Raw genomic sequence first — 21,278 nt, 5'->3', positions numbered from 1 at the left:
ACAACCTTGATTGGTTGGAAACGAAAAGAGAAGGGATGTGTAAGTACGCGCTACAGCGAATATAAAAGTAGATAGATAAGATATATACAGTTCAGTCTGCGGGCCCTGTAAGACATACTGATCTCGAAGAAGTCTAACCCTCCGCTCTAGCCGTTCCAATGGAGGGCACAGCATCACTTGCGACACCTTGCGCTCCCTCTTCCTCTTCTCCTTCATCCTCACCGTTCGCACCTTTCTTATCGTGTTTGCCTAACCATTTACCAAACGGGTTGGTCAACGGAAGAGGAATTGGTAAAGCCCCCTTTAAGATTTCCGCTCGACTCGTTCCACCATTATTACTACCGCTATTCAGCCCTGACGATCTTTGCTCAGGACTAGAGATCCCACTCCCACTTCCACTCGCTCCTCTACTCCGACTTCGCGTTCGTTGACCGTTCCCTCCCCCCTCACCACCTGACACAACAGACCACCCATCATCGCTCGTATATCGCTCTCGCTCACTCTCCGACATACTCGCTCCAGCGTTGTGCTGGTGCATATCAGGTCTGTCTGAAGAGGACGTCTTGGATCGTGATCGAGCTCGACCAAAAGGAGCAAAGTCGTTGGATGAGATCGGATGGAGGAGAGTTGATGTGACTTTGTCGAGGACGGTATCCTCCGTTGAGGGGGGAGGTTTGATCAACGATTTGGCGTATTCCTGCGATACACTTAGTCAGCACGTAATTTCTCCCCGTCGACTCGGAATGAAGACACCCACAAGATCCCTGTAGATCGCCTCGATCGCTTTTGCAACACCGTTCTCTTTTCTAATCATCTCGCCGACAATCCTGGCTTTCGCAATTTGTTTTTCGTCCGTAGTCGCCTTGATCAAAGCCGCAGCCAAGCTCTCCGAAGTAAGTTTGCGTACCGCAGAACCAACATTGAGCGACTCGACTCGTTCCGACCAGAATGCTTGATCTCCGAAGAAGGGCTTGATAATAGTTGGGATACCGGCTACAAGGTGTGTGGGTTAGTGGGTATACATAAGACGCCAACGGTCTCCTGCTCACCTCGGAAACTGGCACCACTAGTACCTGCGCCACCATGATGACAAGCAGCATCGATTCTCGGGAATAACCAAGAGTGATCAATAGAGTCGATGGCACTGAAACATAATGTTAGCGTGTCCCTTCTCCTATCTTATAAGATATGACTCACAAGATCTCGGGAGGGTATTCCACCCCATCTGCTCCCTTGGATTCGTCCTCTTTCTCGTCCGTCTTTTCATCCGTCGTTTCCTCCGCCTTCTCGCTTTTCCCTTTGCTTCCTCTGTCAGACCATCCCTTGGATAAGATAGCACACACTCCACTCTCCACGACAGCTTCGACGACACAGCGTGTCATCTCTTCGGGATCAGAAACGACGATCGACCCAAAGCCGCTACATTTGGAGTCAGTTCTGCTATTCTACCTAATTTGTACCTCCACTTACATGTAGACGACCTTCTTGCCGTTGGCATGAGCGTTGTCGATGAAGTGCTCCAGCCCCTCTGGCGGCGTCCATTTCTTTTCCGCAGCCTGACTCTCGTCCGCATTCTCTAAGAACCAGTACCCAGTCACGTGAATCCATTCAGTCCAGTCCAAGGGAGGAGGTACAACACTCGGCGAGAAGTTGTACAAGAATGGGATCTTGTGCTGTTCAAGTTTATCAAAGTTGGTCGCATCGATGTGCAAGGCGTGTCGACGCCAGCGATTGATTTGACCTGAAATAGCTCGCCAGAAGACTTGGTCGAACATGGTGTATGTCATGTAATTGTAGCTTCCACCTCGTTTGTGTTCCGGCACCGCAAATGCGTGCTGTGGTACAAGTCAGCCTGTTCCCCTTGCTCTTTGAACATTATGTTAACTCACTGGATACGCTCTGGTTCGAGTCCAAGGCATCTATGTGGCTGTCAGCACTATAACCTTTCATCACGCCTTCTAAACACTTACAGTGAAAGCTCTGAAGTATGGGATCCTGAGGGCTTCGGCAATGTGCACACCTCCCATTGCACTAGGCGACTCAATGAGCAGATCTGAGCCTTGGCACGCCTCCCATGATGAGTTTAGCAGATCGTCGAGCCATCCACGGAACTGAACAGACATTCAGCTACTAGCTGCACGAAAAACACAAAGAGAGGTGGCTCACCTTCTGAAGACCTTCTTTCAGGAAAGAGACGGTAAACATTCCATTGTCGACACACATTTGCATGAGTTCCGCGGGGTCTCCTCCCACACTAGCAAACTCGATGCCATGCTGAAACAAGCTGTCAGCATCTGAGCCTTACACAGTCGAAAACGACTTTGGCTCACCCCTTCTACCCAGTCTTTGTACTCGCCGTGAGTGGCAATTCTCGTAGTGTGCCCTTCCGCCTGAAGACCCTTACAAAGTGCGATGTATGGCTGAACATCGCCTCGACTTCCGATAGTCAAGCAGGTAACCCTCATCGGCTCCGGCTTGAACTCGAGGAAAGTCGACGTGGTCGAGCCAAATAGCGGAGACGGCGAGACGGGCGGTACGTTCGTCCTGGTAGTGTCGACGGGGGTACTTTCGTCCAAATCCTCCATGATACGCGCGTCGATCTTGGCTTGATCGGGTTCGCCCCGTTCGTTACTGAGTCTAACATCTTCCATGCGTTCTTCGAGAAGTGCGATACAAGCTTTTCGTCTTCGGGAAGAGCTGAATTCAAGGAAGATCTCCTCGTGACCCTTGATGACAACAATAAGACCAGAATGACCGAATCGGAATGCTTTCTGAGCCTTTAGGCCATACAAATCTCGGATTGGTATAATCATCTGTGGAAGAGGGTTAGCGAACTTATTCAGATTGGTCAGGCAGGCGGCGGCAACTAACCTTTGTTTTGTACAGCAATTGAGATGATCGGAAACAGAAGTAGTTTGTGGACACAAAGAATCGACCTGACACAGGAAGAACTCGGTAGAGATATCCAGGGAAGTCTAATGTCGTTTGCAACGGTCAGTTGACTATATGTACACAACGCCAGCCCACTCACGATCGATGAGCTCCTCTTTCTCGCTGAGAGAGAAGACTTGTCTGAACTTCTGAGCAGTCTCCAAATCCTCTCGATGTCCACTATCCGAGGCCTCGAGCATCGAAAAGTCCGATTTGCTTTTCCCCATTTGGCTTCCGCTAGAGGCGTCAGAAGCGAATGATGCCCTCCCAAGGTGTCCAGACTCTCTGTGCTGTCGAGTCAACTCATCATCACTGTCCTCATCTTCTGTGCGAGGCACAAGAGGTTCCACAACCTCAGTCACGGAGTGCTGCTTTCCTCTCCCATGTCGAGAAGCCGCGTAAGACGGGGTGTCGGCGGATGAGTGACCCTCAGGTGGAGTTCGGCCATATGGCGATGATCCGCTTGGCGAGGACCCGAATAACTTGGAAGCAGGTTTGCGAATCCATGACGGGCCCCATTTATTCTGATGGTCTTCATTCAGCATCGAAGCAGGCGGAGGACCTGACTGTTTGGGCGGATATCCATCGGACCCTTCCTCTATAATGGCAGATCCACCATCGATGGCGGAATCCCCTTGTACTGTGTCCAGACTGTCGTGTGAAGCTTTGTGTGTCTTCGAATTGAGGAAGGGAATCGACAATCCCGACTTGGTGCTTTCGCTGCTTGAGGGGTCGCCTTCGTTCACCTTATCGCTACTGCGCGATATAAGGGGACGCAGAACGGAAGTAATCTTCTTGAAGGGCAGATGTGAAGTGCTAGAAGGGCTCTGTACGGATGAAGCTCCCTCGGAGTCGGTCCTAGGTCGCCTGATAGTTGCGTAACTGGTGTCAAGAGTCTCTCCAGGGGTTTGTATTGTGACAGGAGACGACACTCGAGGGAGATCGGAAGATGGTCGCTCTTCAAGAAGAGCTTGAATTTTCGAGAGGGCTCGCTCATTATCCTGGAAGGAAGCGAAGAAGTAGCTGTCCACGGACATTTGGTCTTCATGGTCGACACATTTGATCTGATACCATCGCGCATTAGTCTGGGTTCATGTCAATGACAGCGAGGCCTACTGACCTCGATAGTCTCGGCGAATTCCAAGGTCGGGCTCTTGTCGACCTCCAAGATTGCTTCAAGCGGGATGATGAGCTAACCCATATGGTCAGCGCAACCATCCTGTCCTCGCATAAGATAAGTATACACACCTTCACACTCTCCCCCTCATGCTGCGTCTTGAACATGACTTTCTCAATTGCCCTAATCCACTCATCACGGCTAGCTTCCGTGTCCGCCGTGAACGTGTAGTTTCGCTCAGAAGTCCTCAACTTGAACTTGGTTTCATCGACCGCATCACAGCTCGAGCAGTATTGCAGGGAGACATTGCCTTTCGGGAAGTATGGGTCCGAAGTGCTCTCAAACCAACTGAGAACATCGTTTTTCAGCACTACCCAAAACTTGGTGCTGAGTTTGGTTCGAGACGCCTTCTTGCTGAGAGGACCGGTCTTCACAACCAAGTTCTGTCACATCGAGGTCAGCACACAAGATCGACAGAGTGGGTCCACCACGAACCTCTTTGTCCGGCATGTTGGCGAAGAAGCAGATATGTCGCTTTGTAAGGTACATGTATCCCTTGAGCACTGGACACGTTATCAGCCTGACGCCCTCGAGGATATGTTAAGTTTACTCACTAACGCTCCGCAACAACCAACATCTCATCTCTTCGAGCACTTCTTCTCTCTCTTCCAACCCGAACACTTCCATCAATCTCTCCGCCAACTTCTCTTTCCTCACTCTCTTCCTTTCCGATTCGTTCGGTTGTAGACTTTCCTCGACATCTTCCTCCCCGCTCTCGCCTTCTCTCAGCGCAGCAGCCGTGTTGAGATCCCCCTGCTCCTTCTGTCCGCTGATCACAGGAGCTAGATCAATTGATCCTTGCGTGAAGGGGTCGACATCGGCTGCTCGAAGGATTTCTTGTTGTTCCTCCTTCTCGCCCAATTCCTCCTCGTGACTTATCTGTTTGTCTACCATAGCCAAAGCTTCAAGATTAAGCGACGACGACGATCCCGTACCAATGGCATTTTCAGAGGCGAAGCCTTTGGGGAAAGGGACATCACCGTCCGAATCCCCTGTTCCTTCGCTGGCGTTGGAGTCAACGCTAGCCCGATGACCATGAGCATATTGATAAGTCAACTCGGTCTGACTAGGTCGACGAGCGCGACGAGCAATAGTGTTCTGTCGGAAGGGGAATTGAAGAGGGTGGATAGGGTGAATACCGTGGGGTGTTAGAGGAATGGACGATGCCTCCGAGTCGTTGTCGAGAGTAGGAGTGGCCATGGGCCTGATGGTGTGAAGGGAGGATCCTAACCGTGAGACTGACGATGGATGTCAGCTTGTTTGTCTGCGTGTCGCCAAGAGCTGGCACGAATCCAGGTGTAGTACAAAGGATGGTGTAGCTCACACTTGGGTCTATCCCTTCTCTCATGCATTGTTGAAGCTGCCCCTCCCATCTGTGCCGTATGTGGCGTATCTTCCTCGTCATCCTCATCTGAACTTTCTTCTCCTTCCCACGGCAACGCGTTCAAGGCCGAGATGAGTGCCGAAGCTCCCATTCGAATCTTTTGACGGAACCGTATCGTGGCAGACCGAGTGAAGGGTACGCGGGCCATGGTGAATCATAGTAAGGTGGTGGCGAGGTGAGATTGAGGTGGAGGATTGTTGGAGAGATGGTAAAAGGAGAAGAGAAAGAGGGCAATGTTTAGTCAGCACAGCATCAGACGTGGAGGTATTTGAGTGCATGATATGAAAGGAAGGTGTGGGTGGGTTTAAGTTATGGCTAGGCTAAAGACACATTGATCTTTGCCTGCGATGACATCAAAGGAAGGCAGACATAGACGTTCGCCACTTGGGTTGAGTGAAGAAACAGATCCGTCGGGCTCCTACCTCGGGCACCGGCCACACGGCGTGTCCGCCAAGCACGACATACATATGCAGTGTACGCACTGTATGCACATGGTGTCGTTTGTCGCACAACACAGCATAGATAAGACACGTAGTGAGGGATGGGGTGGTGCAGGGGAGGGAGGGGGGGATTGGAGACAAAACTCACCGAACCAATATCTTTTCCTGCACCGAATCCTGGTCTCTCTTGGGATGAAGCGCCCGTTCTCCCCCGTTGACCCTGTTGTAGTGATCGTCGAAAAGGGATAGAATTGACCGAATCTGCGCTTTCTTCTTCTTCCTCTTCGATATCTTCTCGTTCTGAAGATTGATCACCGAACAATTCCTTCTCCTTCTCTTCTGAGGGGATGGGGGACAACTTGAACCTAACTCCAGTGTCGAGACCTGGTGTAGGACCCATCTCGTCCAATGGTGTACCAACCATCAAAGGTTCTTCTTCCCTTTCTTCTATCTCCTCTCCAGATACCAAACCTCCATCTTTCCCTTGCGAAGCCAACTTGCTATTATCTCCCTTTCGTTCTTCCTCCTCTGACGGTGCAGGCTTGGTAGGGAAAACATGCTTTGTAGCTGTGTTGATGAACTCTTCAGCATGGGGGTGGGGGTGTTCTGGATATCGAGTGTCAGGTGATGTACCGGCCGGTGGGAAAGGTGGTGTCATTGCTGAGACGTCCGGTGTGCTTGTTGTGGCGTTCTGGTTCTCGGAGTGTGATGAGAAGGAGTATGGCTGGTGAGGTCGTTGGGGATCTGGTTGATTGGTCGACATGATGGTGGTGGTGAAGCAGGGCCCAATCGGTTTAATATTTCGCCGCTTGACTCGCTTGGTGACTTCTCGGCAGCAATCACAACGTCAAGTGCGCACAGGTGCTATCGATGCAAGTAGGTGTGAATAGACAGCAAGTCTTATACCTTGTTTCACTCCTTGACGATATTGTTGTGATTGGACACGAGTAGCCAGAAGTGACGTCGACGACTGAGTCTCAATGCAGCGAAATACGAGCCTGCCATGCCAAATCCAACCGATTTAGGAGTAATAGTAGTAGTATGACGTCGATTTCATACAGATTCCCGCTCTGGCCCCGCTTGGACCCTCACCCGGCCAGAACAGGGGGAACGGCGGACTTCGCCGCTATGCACTTTTTACCTCGATTCACCAGCAGTGGTCTCGCCATCGAAGGCGATTGCATATCCACCGGTTCTCATACAAGCATCGTCACGATATTACTATATGATGGGCTATGACTATCTCTGGTTTTGGTTTACGTTGTACGGTACAACCCCTCTCTATACAAGTAGTCCCTATATTACGCCGAACCAGCCTGAACACCTGACCACAGTCCTTTCTGACCAAGCTGATTCATCGTCAACACGCTCGCTCTTTGTTGCAGCTCAGAGAGGGATGTAACCCTGATAGCTTTCTGTTCGACCACTGTGCAGTCAAATCATTAGATCAGCTTCTATCCTATCTCACGGATGTAAAAAACGAGTACTCACCGTCACTCTCGTCGAATGAGATCTTGCTAAGAAACGAAGTCATCGAAGTTCTCTTTGTATCCAATCCTCCGTTCTCACTGATTCTTAAAGATGAGTAGGGATGAGATATCGCCGACAATCTCCTCTCGTCCCTCTTCGGCGGGGTCGGGAACGAGATCACTTTCTCCTCTTCAGTCCTTCCTTGCTTGAACGCATCTTCCCCTAACGAAAGATGGTTGAAGAACGAACCTCCTCCGCCTAAACTGATCTCACCAGTCTTCGGCGTTGTGATACCAATAGCGGAATCAGGACTGGTGGTCTCGAAATCGAATGTGGGTATGACCATACTTGAAGGACTGGGGGGAGCATTCGATTCGAACTTGGATCCGATCAATTGCATCGAACTATGTCGAATTCTGGTGTTTGCCGAAGATCTTGCCTCGATGACCGACGAGAGAGGTTCAGACGAACTCTTGCTATAACTGTGCATCGATCTCCTTTTCATCCTCGGAGAGCCCCCGGGTTGGCTTGACGATGAAGCGACAGGATCTTTTCCACTGTCGCCTTTTGTGGTCACTAGCTGCTGCACGATGCTTTCCCTTCTTTCCTCATCAAGGATGTCCTCTAACCCGAGACCTTCTCCAGCGCCATCAAGGTCGACATGAAGATTGAGATCGGTCGTCGTGAATTTCGTCAAAGCAGGCATGGACAATGACGCTGTCATACCTCGGAGATCACGGACTGATCCAGAGTATGTTGACCCCGCTGGTGACCGGGTCGATAAGTCCAGATGAACATGGCTCGATTGCGATTTCCGACTCTTAAGGGGAGACAGCAGGTGGATACTCGTCGATCGACGATGTTCTCGGAACTTGCCAGCCAAGGTGGAATCCTCAACTCGTCCTTGAGTCATCTCATTGCCATCCTCCTCATTCTCGTTGTCCAGTTCAGTGAGTTTGGAAAGACGTTTCGCGAAGGAAGACTTGCGCCATGACTTATGAGGGTGTAACCCGCTCGCAGAAGATGGTCGAGACGGGAAAGGCGTAGACAAGGGTTCCATGACGGGAGTCATCGCTCGTGGTGTGATTGTTGCGGAGGTTCTTTTCGGTCTTTTGAATGACGTCTTGCGAATCGGAGTCGTAGATGCCTCTCTACCGAAGCCGGATGACGAAGAGGTTGTACTCCTGATCGAAGACCCGCGGGATAGCGAAGAAGTGAAAACGGTCATCATCCTACCTAACAAGGAAGACCTTTTCTTTTCGCCATTTGCCCTCCTTTGCGGTGAAGGCACACGATGTAATGGCTTGTCGAGCGCTTCCTTTCCCCTGGCCCAAGCTTCTATCGTATCCAATCCAGGAACAGGCTCCTCATCATCTATCCTCAACTCGGTAGCAGCATCGTCAATCCCAAAGGTGGCCGTTCTCACAAGCGGATGGGTAGGTTGAGAATCGGCCTGTTCCTCGGGGTGTGAAGTCTCCGACGTGGTTGGAGTTTCGAGAGAGATTGACGACTCGGTTCGTTGAGCTTGCGTAGGCGATGGTTCTTCGTCAACTTCTCGTATAAGGGGCGTATGCGGTCGACCGGCGATCAACAATGATTGAGGTCTCCAGGGTGGTCTAAGACCTTGACTACGGCGTTGCAACGAAGACGATCGACAAGGAATCTCATTTTCGATAGAAAATAGATTGGTCTCGGACCTAGAGAAGGCAGCGTTGTCGTTCCACTGTCGCACTACTCGAGATTGCTGGGGCTGTTGCTTGTACTCGGGAATTGTCAGAGGGGCGGCTAAAAGTAGTGGAAGTGAGGGCGACGGTGGCATGGACGTCTTGTTAGGTTGGACAGTGTTGAGCATTGTTTCTGACGTAGAAGAGAGATTGAAGCGTTGAGCCAATGATCTGCGATTTGTTTCAGACTCGTTGTCCAAGCGGGTCGAGAAGGTGTCGTTCGAGGGATTCGAAGTAGTGAGATTTACAAGACTTTTACTGAAGAATCCCCTCGCCTTTGATGGTGGTTGGGATGTGGTGTCGTTCAGCGCAGTGGAGGATCGACTGAACAAATTTCGTTTGGAGCGATTCCACATATCCTTGAGGGGCGAATGGGTCGTCGAAGGTCCCCCGCTCTCTTCTGGATCACGACTCCAAAGAGCGAGAGGGTCCTCCTCTATTTGCGATGTCGATGATTTCTTACGTCGGAACCACGATCTACCACTCCCTTCGGAACGTTGTTGTCCACCTGCCCATCCTTCGCCTAAACCTATCACCCCAGGGGTGGAGCGAAGCACTCGGTCCACCTGTCCTTCCACCGTTGACCTGGAAGGTGTCATTTCTTCCCTAGAGAGACTGGATGCGTAGGAATGGGAGGTTGTATATGTGTGTGTACTGGTGCTTTCCTGATCATATCGGTTCATCGGGATAGCTTGTGAGAATCGAGCCGTCTTGCCATTTGATCGAGGACTAGAGCTCGAACTCTCAGCGACTGTTTCGGTGTCGAATTCGCTCTGTCGCATGGAATGGGTCGAACGAGGCGATGCAGGAGGAGCGAACTCGAGAGATGGAGGGATGGGCGTTGCGTCCAGCGATACCCTACTTCGATACTCTTGCGATGGTGAAGCGGGAGGGGTATTGGATCGTAACGAAGAACGGGACGATCGACGTGTGATAATCCTAGGCGAGCCTGGTTGTCGTCGAGGTGAAGGGGGTGAGGCGTACAAGGATACTGGGGAGATTGCACCGCTCGAACGTCGGGATAGAGTGTGTTCTAGGAAGAGAGGGGTGCGAGGAGGAGACATTTGCGCAGCGGCTTCTGGTGTCAAAGGGGGCATATCATCGTCTACACAGAGCAGAAGAAGTGGCGGTCAGCTGTCACGGCTCGGCTTTCGGTAAGATATAGTCAGTATCACTCACCTTCGTACTCGTCCTCAGGCGGTGATTCCCTCTGCTGCTCGTAATCCTTCTGATCCTCTTCGTTGAGATAGATGTATCTCTCTCTGTCCAACCCCTCAGAGATTGGAGGCCCAAGGACGAATTGGCCATTCGACAGATTTGTCTCCTCTTCAATCACTGGCATCGTCTCCTCCTCAATCGCTGGCATGGGTTCTTCCACCATTGTGACAAAAAATTAAATAGGTGGATCGAAATGCGAAGCGGATGAGGTTGGGATATGTCTTTTGGAGGAGAGCTCTATTACACCACATTAGTTTAGTCTTCGAAGCACTCGTTGGAGCCAGAAGTGAATTCTGATTCCACTCACCGGTTGACCGGGTTTGATAGACAAGGACAAGGGGAACAAGACGTTCCGGTAGAGGGTTTGACTTTATACGTTGAGACGGTTCGATTTAGTACGTACACCCGAGATGTGTCTCACAGGTGGTGCGAGTTGAGGGTAAAGGTCCTGAGATGCGTTGAGTAAAGGGGGTTTGATAACAATGTATCGTTTCTTAAGGTCGATTCGTACGATTTATCGTATGCCTCATGTTGGGTGAGGTCGTAAAAGTAGAACAAAGGCTTCGCACAGCACAGCACAGCTATGTAAGTCTGTGTGTGTGTCTTGTCGATCCGTTTGTGTTGTTGTTACGTTTTGTGTCTGAGTTGGTTGGTCTTTCGATCACCGTGTATGTCGACCGAAGCTTGCTTGACAACAATGTCCCCAAAACCCAAACCCGAGCAGGAGTTGAAGGCAAAGAAGTCGAATCCTGTCGCTTGAGAGACGAAAAGACCCCCGACCTCAAGGAGACTGATATACTTTTGAAAGGAGCGAGTAGGAGTGGGAAGATGGGGATCCAATTCACACAGACTCACACGCAATTCCGGACGCGGTCGAAATAGTAAGACTAACCATCGAGAGAAACATGAGTAAGTTGATGCTCCCTCCCCTGCGCAGTGGTAGTGCATGGCTGCATGACATGCTAATGCCATAACCTGAATTCCTTTGTCCCTTTTCTTTAGGTAGTAGTAGTAGTCTAATGAGGTAGTCAAAGCCCTGGAAGACGAAGGAAGTGAAAGTGTGGTAACTCTACACCACCACCCTGTCAAATGACGGATAGGGACCTTTTAGTCTAATTTAGTCTACGCGGGAATCCCCATTTTTGCCTCGTAACGTTGTTGCTGCAGTTGCAGTCACTGCAACGAGTATGATACTCTCGGCGCAGCGCAGCTATACTTCGGCCGTGTACGGTTTCGGTAGCGAAGAGTGAAAGTGATCGGTGCATGGGAGCTGGGAACTGAGAACTGGGAACTGGGGACAGAAGCAGTAACGTTGTCAAAATAATAATTGGGCGTAACGTCAAGGACGATGCGATTTCAAAAATCAAAATCAAGACAAACTCGAGGAACCCGACAAAGAGCGGGAAGCAAAATGTTGAACAACGTGGTACAACGTGATTTCCCCCTCGTCCCTCATTCGGACCCTTCTTGGGTATCTCTCCCCCTCCCCCTGCCCTGCTACTACCGTGTTCTCACTCTTGCTTTCCTGCAGTTTTCCGAGGACGTGTTCTAACCGTCAATGGTAGCATTGGTAAAAGGTCCGGACGGCGTACGCCACATCATATACAGCGGAAGGTAGTATCTATTCTGAGCTTCTCGTCATCAGATAGATCCCTTCTTCTTCTTCTCTCATCTCATGGCAATTACCCCTGCCCTGCTCTCAGTAACTGGTCCTTGAGTTTCCCTGTACGATCGATCGGACTAACTGCATATGACAATAAGGGCGGAAACGTGCATTTTCCGATTCTCGCGGAACAATACCACGGGGCGAACCCCTTGCGCCAAGGAACAACAATATCATCTTTCGTCTCGGTCGCGAGGAGTGATTATATAAAGCAACGCTTGAAGTCCCACACTGTCCTTCCCACGTTACAGAGGTTTTGTTAATGATTAGATAACATCATGTACCGGGATACATACATGCTTTGCAATAGGTTAGGAGTACGAAGACCACGTCCCACCACATCATGGAGCGTGAGAAGATATTTCCTATCTGCGTATTTCTCATCCCCACCACCGACCACACTTTGTCGTCGCATGCATCGCGTCTGACAATCCCCCCTCAAAACTTATCTCTCCGATTACTATTCGTACCTCCCTTGGGTATTAACACGGGACGGATACCTCCCTGGCGACCCATTGCTGTGGTAGTCGTTGTAAGGGAAGAAGCGAGGGAGGATGCTCCTTTCAACGGTGTCGTCGTCAGTTTGGTTTGTACAACGGCACCGGCACTCGTACTACCGCGTTTGGGGTCAAACGCAAACTGCTGGAGTCGCTTCGCCATCGTTGCGCCACTATAACCGGAGAGGGAGAACGTGTCAAATAATTAGCACATGGGGGTCCACGCATCTCTAATGACGCATATACGTACTTTGGTCGGACGGGATCGTTGACGGGATTGGACGTCGAAGCTGTGGCCGCAGCAAATAACGGAGACGGTGTACCGAGATTCGCTTTCGGTCGATACTTGACGCATATGCCAAGGATCTTGGTGGTATAGGTCTTTCAAGGTCTTGTCAGCCTTGCTTGCGTCACGGATTCGAATCTGACATACCTTCATATGAGCAGACGTCATCCCCTCGATGTTCTTGAGCATGCCCTCATCTGTGTAACGACATCATATCAGCTGTAGTTCTCATCGCTTGGCTTGTCAACCGTAACTCACTCGCTGGCATGGTGGCCGCAATCAACTGCAGCATGCCCTCGTCCAGCCTTGGTGCTGCTTTGTTCTTGTTTGCGACCTGTACATATGTCAGCGCGGTATAAGACAGACTCCTACACAGCGATCCACTCACGTTTTCACGCATACGCTTCAAATCTCTGAAACACTGTTCGACTGGACTGGCTGAATCTTGTCGGTTGACGCCGCTATTCTTGCTCATCACCAGGGAACCAGATCTCGACAAAGCAGCGGCGGCAGCAGCGGCACTTGGTGCCGGTCTCGCCCTGCCAAGCTCTCCTCGCACCAACTGCTTATCCTGTTGAACTGTCCTCCTTTTCTTGGTAGCAGCCGACAGGGGAACGTCATCGTCTCCTTCCGTTTCGTCACCACTCAGAAGCGTTATTGGATCACCGTGGTCATCGGGCGTGTAATCCTCTTCATCTGTATCACCCCACGGTGAAGCGTCAAATTCCGCTTCTTCCTCCAAGATCTGCTGATGCGAGCGTTTTCTGGCGATCGGGTTGTTCATCTTCTGGGCGAAGCTATCAATCTGCGATTGCCCTTTGGTAACCTTCCTTGTACTGGCCATTGTCTTCGCAGGTTGTTTTCGAGGTGAAGCTTGTCGGAAGTCCATGTTAAGCGTCTTCGTGCCATTCAAATACTTTCTCGCCTCTTTGCCCAGCTATGAGGCGATTGTCAGTTTGCACCGGGGTTTGAGCGTTGTCTGCCGCAAACTCACCCTGAGATAGGCATTGGTCCACCCTGCAGCTGATGCTACGCAGAACTCTTCTAATGCGCTCTCGATGACCAGTGTCTGTATCAACCTCTCTGCCTCGTTTCGTACCCAATCTTTTCCAACACCAAAGAGAGGATTCTGTTTCAGATCCTTCCCAGAGCTTCCCTTGATGCCTCTGAAACACTCAGCGGCGTTGAGTATGGTGATGCGGTCGTCCCTTTCGAAAGCTTGGATCATTCTGATCACGTTGACCGCGTCCTTTGTTACGTCCTCCGTAGTGAAGATATTCCGATCGCGACCGAGACAGGTATCGCAACCTTGATGGCAGTTGGCTGGATCGAAGTTCTCATTGAAGAATGCCAGGACTTGAGATCGTCTACAGTCTGCTTTGTTGTTGCAGTACCGGAGAACCTCCTGCATACTAGCCTTCTGACGTTCCTTCTGGTCGCGTGTGAGTTCTCGGTCTTGGTCGATCTGTCCGAGTATCTTCTTGCCATCTGTATCAAACTGTCAGCACTATGTTCGCACGATGTCGCTCTTGTCACAAACCTTTGAAAGTGTAGTCTGGGCGAACAGGTTGGTTAGCATTGCCATTGACAGATGACTTGAGCTGGACTTACAGAGTATACATGTTGACGGGTTACCATCTCTCCCAGCTCGTCCAGTCTCTTGGTAGTAACCTTCAAGCGAACGCGGCAGGTGATGGTGGATGACATCTGCTCGGGAATCAGCATTTCACATATTTTTGGTAACTATATCACCCACATCGAACATCCGGTTTGTCAATTCTGATGAGAGAAAACCGCAAAGTCAATCAGCTGCGATTCATTCCAGTAGGTATTGTGCTAGCTTACCCCATACCGAACGCGATCTGCAGGAATCAAAGCTATCAGCCAACGCTCTCGCCGGTCATTTGCGGTCTACTCACCGTTGCCACGATAATCTCAAATTTGTGCTCCTGCCATCCCTCTTGGACCTTCCTTCTATCACCCTTGCTCATACCCGCATGATAATGATGCGCCTCCAAATCATATTTATCCCTCAACTCTTTCGCCAAGTTCTCGCAGTTGTCTCTCGAATTGCAATAGATGATGCCGCTAGCTTGATTATCTTGAGTTCGGATGAACGCCACAATCTCTTGGATGATCTTGCCAGTTTTCGGTCGGACCTCGTAATGCAGATTGGGACGATTGAAGGATTGACGAAGGACAGTGCAGCCTTGAATGCCAAGTGATCGGATGATATCTTCCTCTACCTTGTTCTGTGCTGTAGCAGTCAAGGCCATGATAGGAACGCCTGGATACGTCTTTCGCAGTTCGCCGAGACGAAGATCTACAAGGACAATAATCAGCGGGGGTCATTATCTCTCGATGGATGATAGCTTACAGTCTGCTCGGAACTGATGGGCAGAAACAGTAGTGATTAGCGTTTGCCAGGCCTAAAGAACGCAAGACTGACTCACATCATGACCCCATTGGCTGACACAATGCGCCTCATCGATGACAAATCTTGCTAGCCGCTTCCTCTGCAACAATGATCTTAGAATGGACTTGATATGTCCTCCCATTGTCAGCATCTCCGGTGTGACGTATATCACTCGAGTATACGGCTCTGGTCGCGCAAGCTCCTCATGTGCTAGATTCTTGTCTTTCTGCGTCAGGTCACCGGTATAAGCGATTGCAGGTATGCCGAGTCGAGTGAGATGTCGACTTTGGTCGTTGATGAGAGAGATCAGGGGGGAAACGACAATGGTGACTCCGCGTGTCTTGCCTCCATCACATACAGCCGGTAGTTGATCTGCAGCAGTCCGTCAGATAGGATCACTGAGATACATCGTAGAAGTTACACGTACATGTCAAACTCTTTCCACCTCCGGTCGGCATGAGCACAAAGACTGCGACGCGATCATCAGCGAAGGTCACAAATCGAGTCTAGTGATAGCTACTCACCATCTTTTCCCGCCATGGTTTCATTTATCGCTTCCTTCTGATGCTTCCTGAAGTTGGGTAACTTGAACTTTGTCCTCAGCTTATGCTCCACCTCTTTTGTCCACGGATACTTTGTCTCGATCTGTATCGTTCTCGGAGCCGGTGCTTTGGACCCTTGTCCACTGGCAGACGCAGAGCTGGAAGGACCTGGACCGCCCATATTGGATCTTGCTGATGACGCTTCCACGCGAGGCGGCCGATTGGGTGTTGCACGAAGGGGTGATGAGAAAATCTCATTGACGGGCAAACCCTGAATCTCTTCCATTGCGGCTGCTTGCGTCTTTGATGGGGGCCGTTGATTCGTTTGACTTCGAGTAGCTCGAGGAGGCGTAGCGATCGGTTCCGGTGGTGTAGAAGGTGGAACGAGCATCTCTTCGTCCGGGGGAAAGCCTCCTTCCGCCATAGCGATATCCTCGTCATCAAAGTCGGGTGGAGGTGTCGGGACACGGAGCTGTCGGGGTCGCGATGGTCCCGCAGAGGAGTTGGCTGCCGATACGTGCATTCCGCCGAGCGGAGGAGGATAGTCGGAGTCATCACTTGACAAACCCTTCGGTCGTCTAGCACTCCACTCTGTCGCAGTATTTCCTGTCCTGCTAGGACCAGCTGTCATAGGTGTGGGGTAATTGAGCGAGGGGACAGTAGATGCTGAGGAGCCGGAAGATCGAGGCGGCGGAGGATGTTGATTCGTTGATGGAGTGACTTGCGCTTTGGCTGTGGCCAAGAGAGCTTTGATCTGGTCGATTTTGCGTGTCACAACCGCGCTGAAAAGATCCATCAGATAGGATCGCCAGCCGTTGGCTTATAACAGACTTACATAGAAGCCTCAACGATATCAATGTCTGTCTCGGGATCATCCACTACCACTTCACCAGACATGATCGCGAACTTGCGTTCCAGCATACCATGTCGCTTCTCATGCAAGCCTAGCAGATCGGTGGTCAACTGCTCGTGCGTTTTCTGCGCGACGACGTCTGACATTAGCAGGAATACATGATTCAAGCCACTGGCACGACTTACCGAGCTGGGGTCATTCCTCCCTGCCCCAGGAGTCATATCCGCTCTGCCCTTCCCCTTCATCCCTAACACACCCATCGGAGATCCGACTGTCGAATTGGGTGTCATGAGGTACGATGCAGGACGTGGGACGGTAGATCGAGAGTTAGTTGCGAAGAAAGGCGAATGCTCTGTGCATGGGGTTGATAATGATGTAGGAAGAGAGCGAGATTGCAAGCAGTGGAAGGAGGATCAACAAGCGATTAGTTTTACACTTGAAGCATTTCTGGAGTTAGGTGGCAACATACCCTGTCTTTCGCCATTGTTTCCTGACATTCCTTCTCGACCTGTGAGGCTACTCTGCGATGCCGGAGGAGGCGGCTGGATGATGCGATGCGAATGCGTATGTGATTAATGTGATGTTATGAGTCAAATGAAGCCATGTCTATTCAGTATTGTATACGACAGATGACAAGCAGAGTAACCAGAAAGAAATCACACAAGCTGAGACGCGTCTAAACATTGCAAAGTGACTACTGCCAGGTGCTATGGTGACGAATGATATAACACCGCGGACATTGATTCGATTGGCACAGATTTCAAGATGGAGGTAGTCCACCCTTCGTGTCAACGAACAATAAAGTATCATCATCTGCTACTTGATCAATTCTTGACGACATTTCATATCAGATCAGACAGCTACGAGCATGTCAGCTGCTTCGTCATCGAGGGGTCTGAGACCTCTGCTGAGGAGTAGTCAGATACAACGACGAGCTCGACTGCCGCCTCTTCCGCCTTTCCTCATCCCTTCCTTCTCAACTCGATCTCAATCGACCTCCACCCCGAAGAAGAGGGATAAGGAGTTGTACAACTACAACACTTCTCTCAGCTTTTCGGAAGATCCAGATCCCGATGTGAGTACTTGTAGTGTAGGTAGCTGCGAAGACTTCACGCTAATTCTGTTGGGAATCTGTGTAGCATGTCCATTGGCGAAGAGTGACGGCGAGAGATTTGGTGAACAGGAAAGAACCACCTACTAGGGTGAAGATGCTCGTGCGAGATTTTATCGATGACAGTCTTTACAACGTAGGCCCTCCTTTTTTTTGCGACAGCGGACTCTGGTCGCTCATAAGCTGACAGAACTTACATCGGAATGATAGCCAAACTATGGCTACTTCTCCAGAAACGCTACGATCTTCACTCCGCCTAAGGAAGGATTCGATTTTGGGTCTTTCGCAGATACGGCTGCTTTCCAGGAAGCTGTGGCTGATCGATATGAGAAAGCGTATGGACTTGAACCTACGACCGGACAACAAGGTGGTTTAGGTAGACAGGTGTGGCATACCCCTACCGAGCTATTCAAGGTAAGCTAAGCAGTCATCTCGGATGAGACAGAAGCTAATGTTCCTACTTTTGTATAGCCATACTACGCCCAATCGTTGATTACTGCCGTCTTACATTCCTACAAGCTCTACCATTTCCCTCATCAGCCATTATTGCTCTACGAAGTCGGGGCGGGTAACGGTTCATTCATGATCGATTCGCTCACGTTTCTCCGAGATAATCACCCCGACGTATTCGCCCAGACCAAATACAGGATCATCGAGATCAGTGCGGCTTTGGCGAAGGGACAGAAGCAGAGAGCGGAAGAGGAAGGGTTCGGGGATAAGGTCGAGGTGATCAATGAGGATTTCTTCAAATGGGAGGGGAGTGGTGGTGGGGAAGAACCATGTTTCGTCGTTGCGTTGGAAGTTTTCGTGAGTACGCCACATAAGATCCAAAAGACGGTCGAATCAGCCTACTAATACTAATGGCTACCATAGGACAACTTTGCTCACGATATGATTCGATACGACATTGCCACTCTGACACCTATGCAAGCTGTTGTAGGCATTGATGCCTCTGGCGACTTCTCACTCCTCTACGAACCCATCACAGATCCCTTGATCAGACGTTTACTCGCCTACCGACGTCTGCTTCCACCTTCACCATCTACCTCACCACCACTCGCTTCTCCTCTTCTATACTCGCAGATATTCCGAAGTGCTTATTCGTCTCTCCCCTTCGCGCCAAATCTCTCCCCGCCAGATTTCATACCTACGAAAGCAGTACTCTTCCTCGAAAGACTGAGAGAGAAATTACCAGGTCATAGATTGATGGTCGCTGATTTTGACGAGCTGCCCGATGCTGTGGAAGGGAGGAATGGACCGGTCGTTCAAACGAGATATGGAGGGAGTATGATCCCATGTGAGACGTTTTTGGTGAAGCAGGGGTATTTCGATATATTCTTCCCAACCGGTAAGTTGAACCTTCTCGGACACAGATGGGTATAGTGTTCCTGACAAGTCCATGTCGCCAGATTTCACGCTTCTTCGAGACATCTATTCGGTCATCATGAACTCGCCCACTCAGCGTTCACAATCACATCACGAAACCATCCCCCCTAACCCTGACACCTCTCCCCCCTCTTCATCTCCATCTAAACCAAAGTCGCCTCCGGCAATACAACCACCCTTGGGGAAAGATTTCTTCTCCCATTCGTCTGGCGTCAAAGGATTCAGACGTCGTAGCGTTTCGATTTACGATCATAGCGAGTTCCTGGAGAAGTATGGAGGGAAAGAGTTGTGTGATAAGGCGAAAGTGAAAGATGGAGGGAATGTGATGACGGGGATGTATAAGAACGCGAAGATGATGTTCTGAGGCGGTGGAGCAGGGGTTCGTTGAGGAGGAAGCAGTAGACGGGACGAGGTATGTAGGTCGGATTGGCTTGCCGCAGTACCATATGGGCACATGCAACATGACACTTCGTTGCCTTGATAAAACCCGATACAACATGGATATGACATGAGTGTTATAGACACCAAAGACTACAACAAGTATGAACATCCGTACTGAATGGCCAGATACACTATGTGTATCGAATACTCATCGTCCGAGCCCACTTGATCCCTCTCTTACCCCTCTCTTCCTCACACCCAATACCACCGGTTCCCTAGCTGTTCCTCGCCCTTCTCCATCCCTTTCCCTATCTCTCATCTCTCTATAATCGACTTTCCCTACTCTCCCTCCTCCTTTTGACGTACTTGGCGGAAACAAAGAGATGCGATCTTGCAGAGTCTCTTTAGCTCGTGCGGGTGTACGTGGATAATCGGTCGATTCGTCCGATTCTCCTTCCACCTCTTCTTCAGGTGAACGATATCTCTGTTGTTTTAGTGGAAGTATATTTACGAAGATCGGATTCACGTTCTTTTTCTCTTTCTCGATCCAACGCATGAAGTGTATAGAATTCTGCGGGGAGTTTTCGCTCTCGCTCTCGAGGTAGACGTTGAGGTTGTGTATATAATCTTGATCGTATACGCGCCGATTCGAGTGGTGTAGGTAAGTCCGATCTTCGAGGTTTAGAGATCTTTGATCTACCGCTCCCGACAGCGATAGGACGATTGGGGTATCTCTCCGGAGTACCATTAGTACTTGTCGTTGTACTAGTCGAGCCTCTCTTTGTCTTCCTCTTCCCATCTTTCCACCTGAGTAATGAGTCCAGTATGACCTTTCCAACCCAACCTGCTCCCAAACCCAACACGCAGCCTACACCCAATACACCTCCCACAAACACGTAGACGGGGTAGAAGATCTCCAAGATCCTCACGAAAAGACCCCATGGTCCCTTTACGAAAGTTCGGAACAATATCCGTCCTGTCACAGTGAGCGGGTAGAGGATCGTGCCTATCAATTCGAGAAGCAATCGTAGTCCCACCAGGAGGAACGGAAGGGGCGTGACCACCAGTGCAACGGCAAGATAGACCGGGTACACGAGGATATTGGCTATGGTACGCCAGATCGAGGGTGATGTAGAGGACGAAGGAGGGATTGAGGGCATTGGGTTGGGAAGGTGTGGAAATTGATAAGGGAGATGATATTGTTGAAGGTCGAGGGGACTTTTGGGGGAATGCAAGATTGAGGAGGTCGGGGGTAAATGGGAGAGAATCTCGTGATCGTCGGATCGGGTCAGGATTTGGAAAATGAGATAGAGTGCAATGACATAGACTGTGATAAGAATAGAGAGCCTGTTAGCAAAGGAAAATTGGGAATGGAGTAACGGCGGACACTTCGATATGATTCTCGACAAGTGGAAAGTTGAAGCACTCACGAACGACAACGACCGGGCTCATCGGTTCTTCCCTCTTCTTCCTCTTTCTCCCAGCTCCGCCCGCTCCTTGACCCATTTGCATCTCCTCTTCCCTCCGTCCTCTTTCCCAATCTTCTTCCTCATTCTCGTCTTCATCATCATCCTCCTCCCAATCGCTCAGCGGCAAGGTGGACGCAGCGGACATCGACATCGATCGTTTCGCGCTTAGAGACGCGCCACGGAGTCGTTGTTGTGGTGCCAGTGAGGCGGAATGCGAGTGGCGACGAGAGGGAGGATGAGGTAGAGGTAAGTGATCATCATCCAACTCGACTGGTATGGAGTTGGACATTGTTGCGGAATGTGAACTAATTCAGGCGTGACGTGTTTCCC

General features: G+C 50.5%; 5 protein-coding genes across 5 annotated transcripts; 1 reads left to right on the top strand and 4 right to left on the bottom strand.

Moving 5' to 3' along the window:
• Positions 1–133: 133 nt before the first annotated feature.
• On the bottom strand, positions 134–6,695 carry CI109_102474 (uncharacterized protein; the record flags this gene model as incomplete). The annotated part of the gene is made up of 17 exons (XM_032004372.1): positions 134–697; positions 758–993; positions 1,050–1,144; positions 1,198–1,419; positions 1,471–1,835; positions 1,890–1,919; positions 1,971–2,111; positions 2,167–2,274; positions 2,331–2,813; positions 2,872–2,975; positions 3,032–3,995; positions 4,052–4,123; positions 4,180–4,491; positions 4,544–4,611; positions 4,663–5,346; positions 5,433–5,589; positions 6,081–6,695. 17 exons carry the CDS (start codon positions 6,693–6,695, stop codon positions 134–136), a joined length of 5,220 nt encoding a protein of 1,739 aa, XP_031861237.1.
• A 538-nt stretch (positions 6,696–7,233) lies between these two features.
• Positions 7,234–10,507, bottom strand: CI109_102473 (uncharacterized protein; the record flags this gene model as incomplete). The annotated part of the gene is made up of 3 exons (XM_032004373.1): positions 7,234–7,358; positions 7,424–10,231; positions 10,306–10,507. The coding sequence occupies 3 exons, from the start codon at positions 10,505–10,507 to the stop codon at positions 7,234–7,236; spliced, it is 3,135 nt and encodes a 1,044-aa protein (XP_031861238.1).
• Positions 10,508–12,445: 1,938 nt separating this feature from the next.
• Positions 12,446–17,098, bottom strand: CI109_102472 (uncharacterized protein; the record flags this gene model as incomplete). Its single annotated transcript, XM_032004374.2, has 18 exons — positions 12,446–12,677; positions 12,755–12,885; positions 12,938–12,987; positions 13,049–13,124; positions 13,179–13,727; positions 13,785–14,278; positions 14,331–14,345; positions 14,402–14,497; positions 14,547–14,569; positions 14,636–14,652; positions 14,710–15,113; positions 15,168–15,180; positions 15,244–15,578; positions 15,634–15,675; positions 15,731–16,530; positions 16,584–16,726; positions 16,787–16,953; positions 17,071–17,098. The coding sequence occupies 18 exons, from the start codon at positions 17,096–17,098 to the stop codon at positions 12,446–12,448; spliced, it is 3,615 nt and encodes a 1,204-aa protein (XP_031861239.2).
• A 371-nt stretch (positions 17,099–17,469) lies between these two features.
• CI109_102471 (uncharacterized protein) lies at positions 17,470–19,462 on the top strand (the record flags this gene model as incomplete). The annotated part of the gene is made up of 6 exons (XM_032004375.1): positions 17,470–17,676; positions 17,741–17,848; positions 17,923–18,126; positions 18,184–18,519; positions 18,586–19,060; positions 19,122–19,462. 6 exons carry the CDS (start codon positions 17,470–17,472, stop codon positions 19,460–19,462), a joined length of 1,671 nt encoding a protein of 556 aa, XP_031861240.1.
• A 484-nt stretch (positions 19,463–19,946) lies between these two features.
• CI109_102470 (uncharacterized protein) lies at positions 19,947–21,237 on the bottom strand (the record flags this gene model as incomplete). Its single annotated transcript, XM_032004376.1, has 2 exons — positions 19,947–20,806; positions 20,910–21,237. 2 exons carry the CDS (start codon positions 21,235–21,237, stop codon positions 19,947–19,949), a joined length of 1,188 nt encoding a protein of 395 aa, XP_031861241.1.
• Between the last annotated feature and the right edge of the window lie 41 nt (positions 21,238–21,278).

The sequence above is a fragment of the Kwoniella shandongensis genome, chromosome 4 (genome assembly GCF_008629635.2).
Source record: "Kwoniella shandongensis chromosome 4, complete sequence".
Taxonomy (NCBI): domain Eukaryota; kingdom Fungi; phylum Basidiomycota; class Tremellomycetes; order Tremellales; family Cryptococcaceae; genus Kwoniella; species Kwoniella shandongensis.
This window is presented reverse-complemented; position numbering and strand designations above follow the sequence as displayed.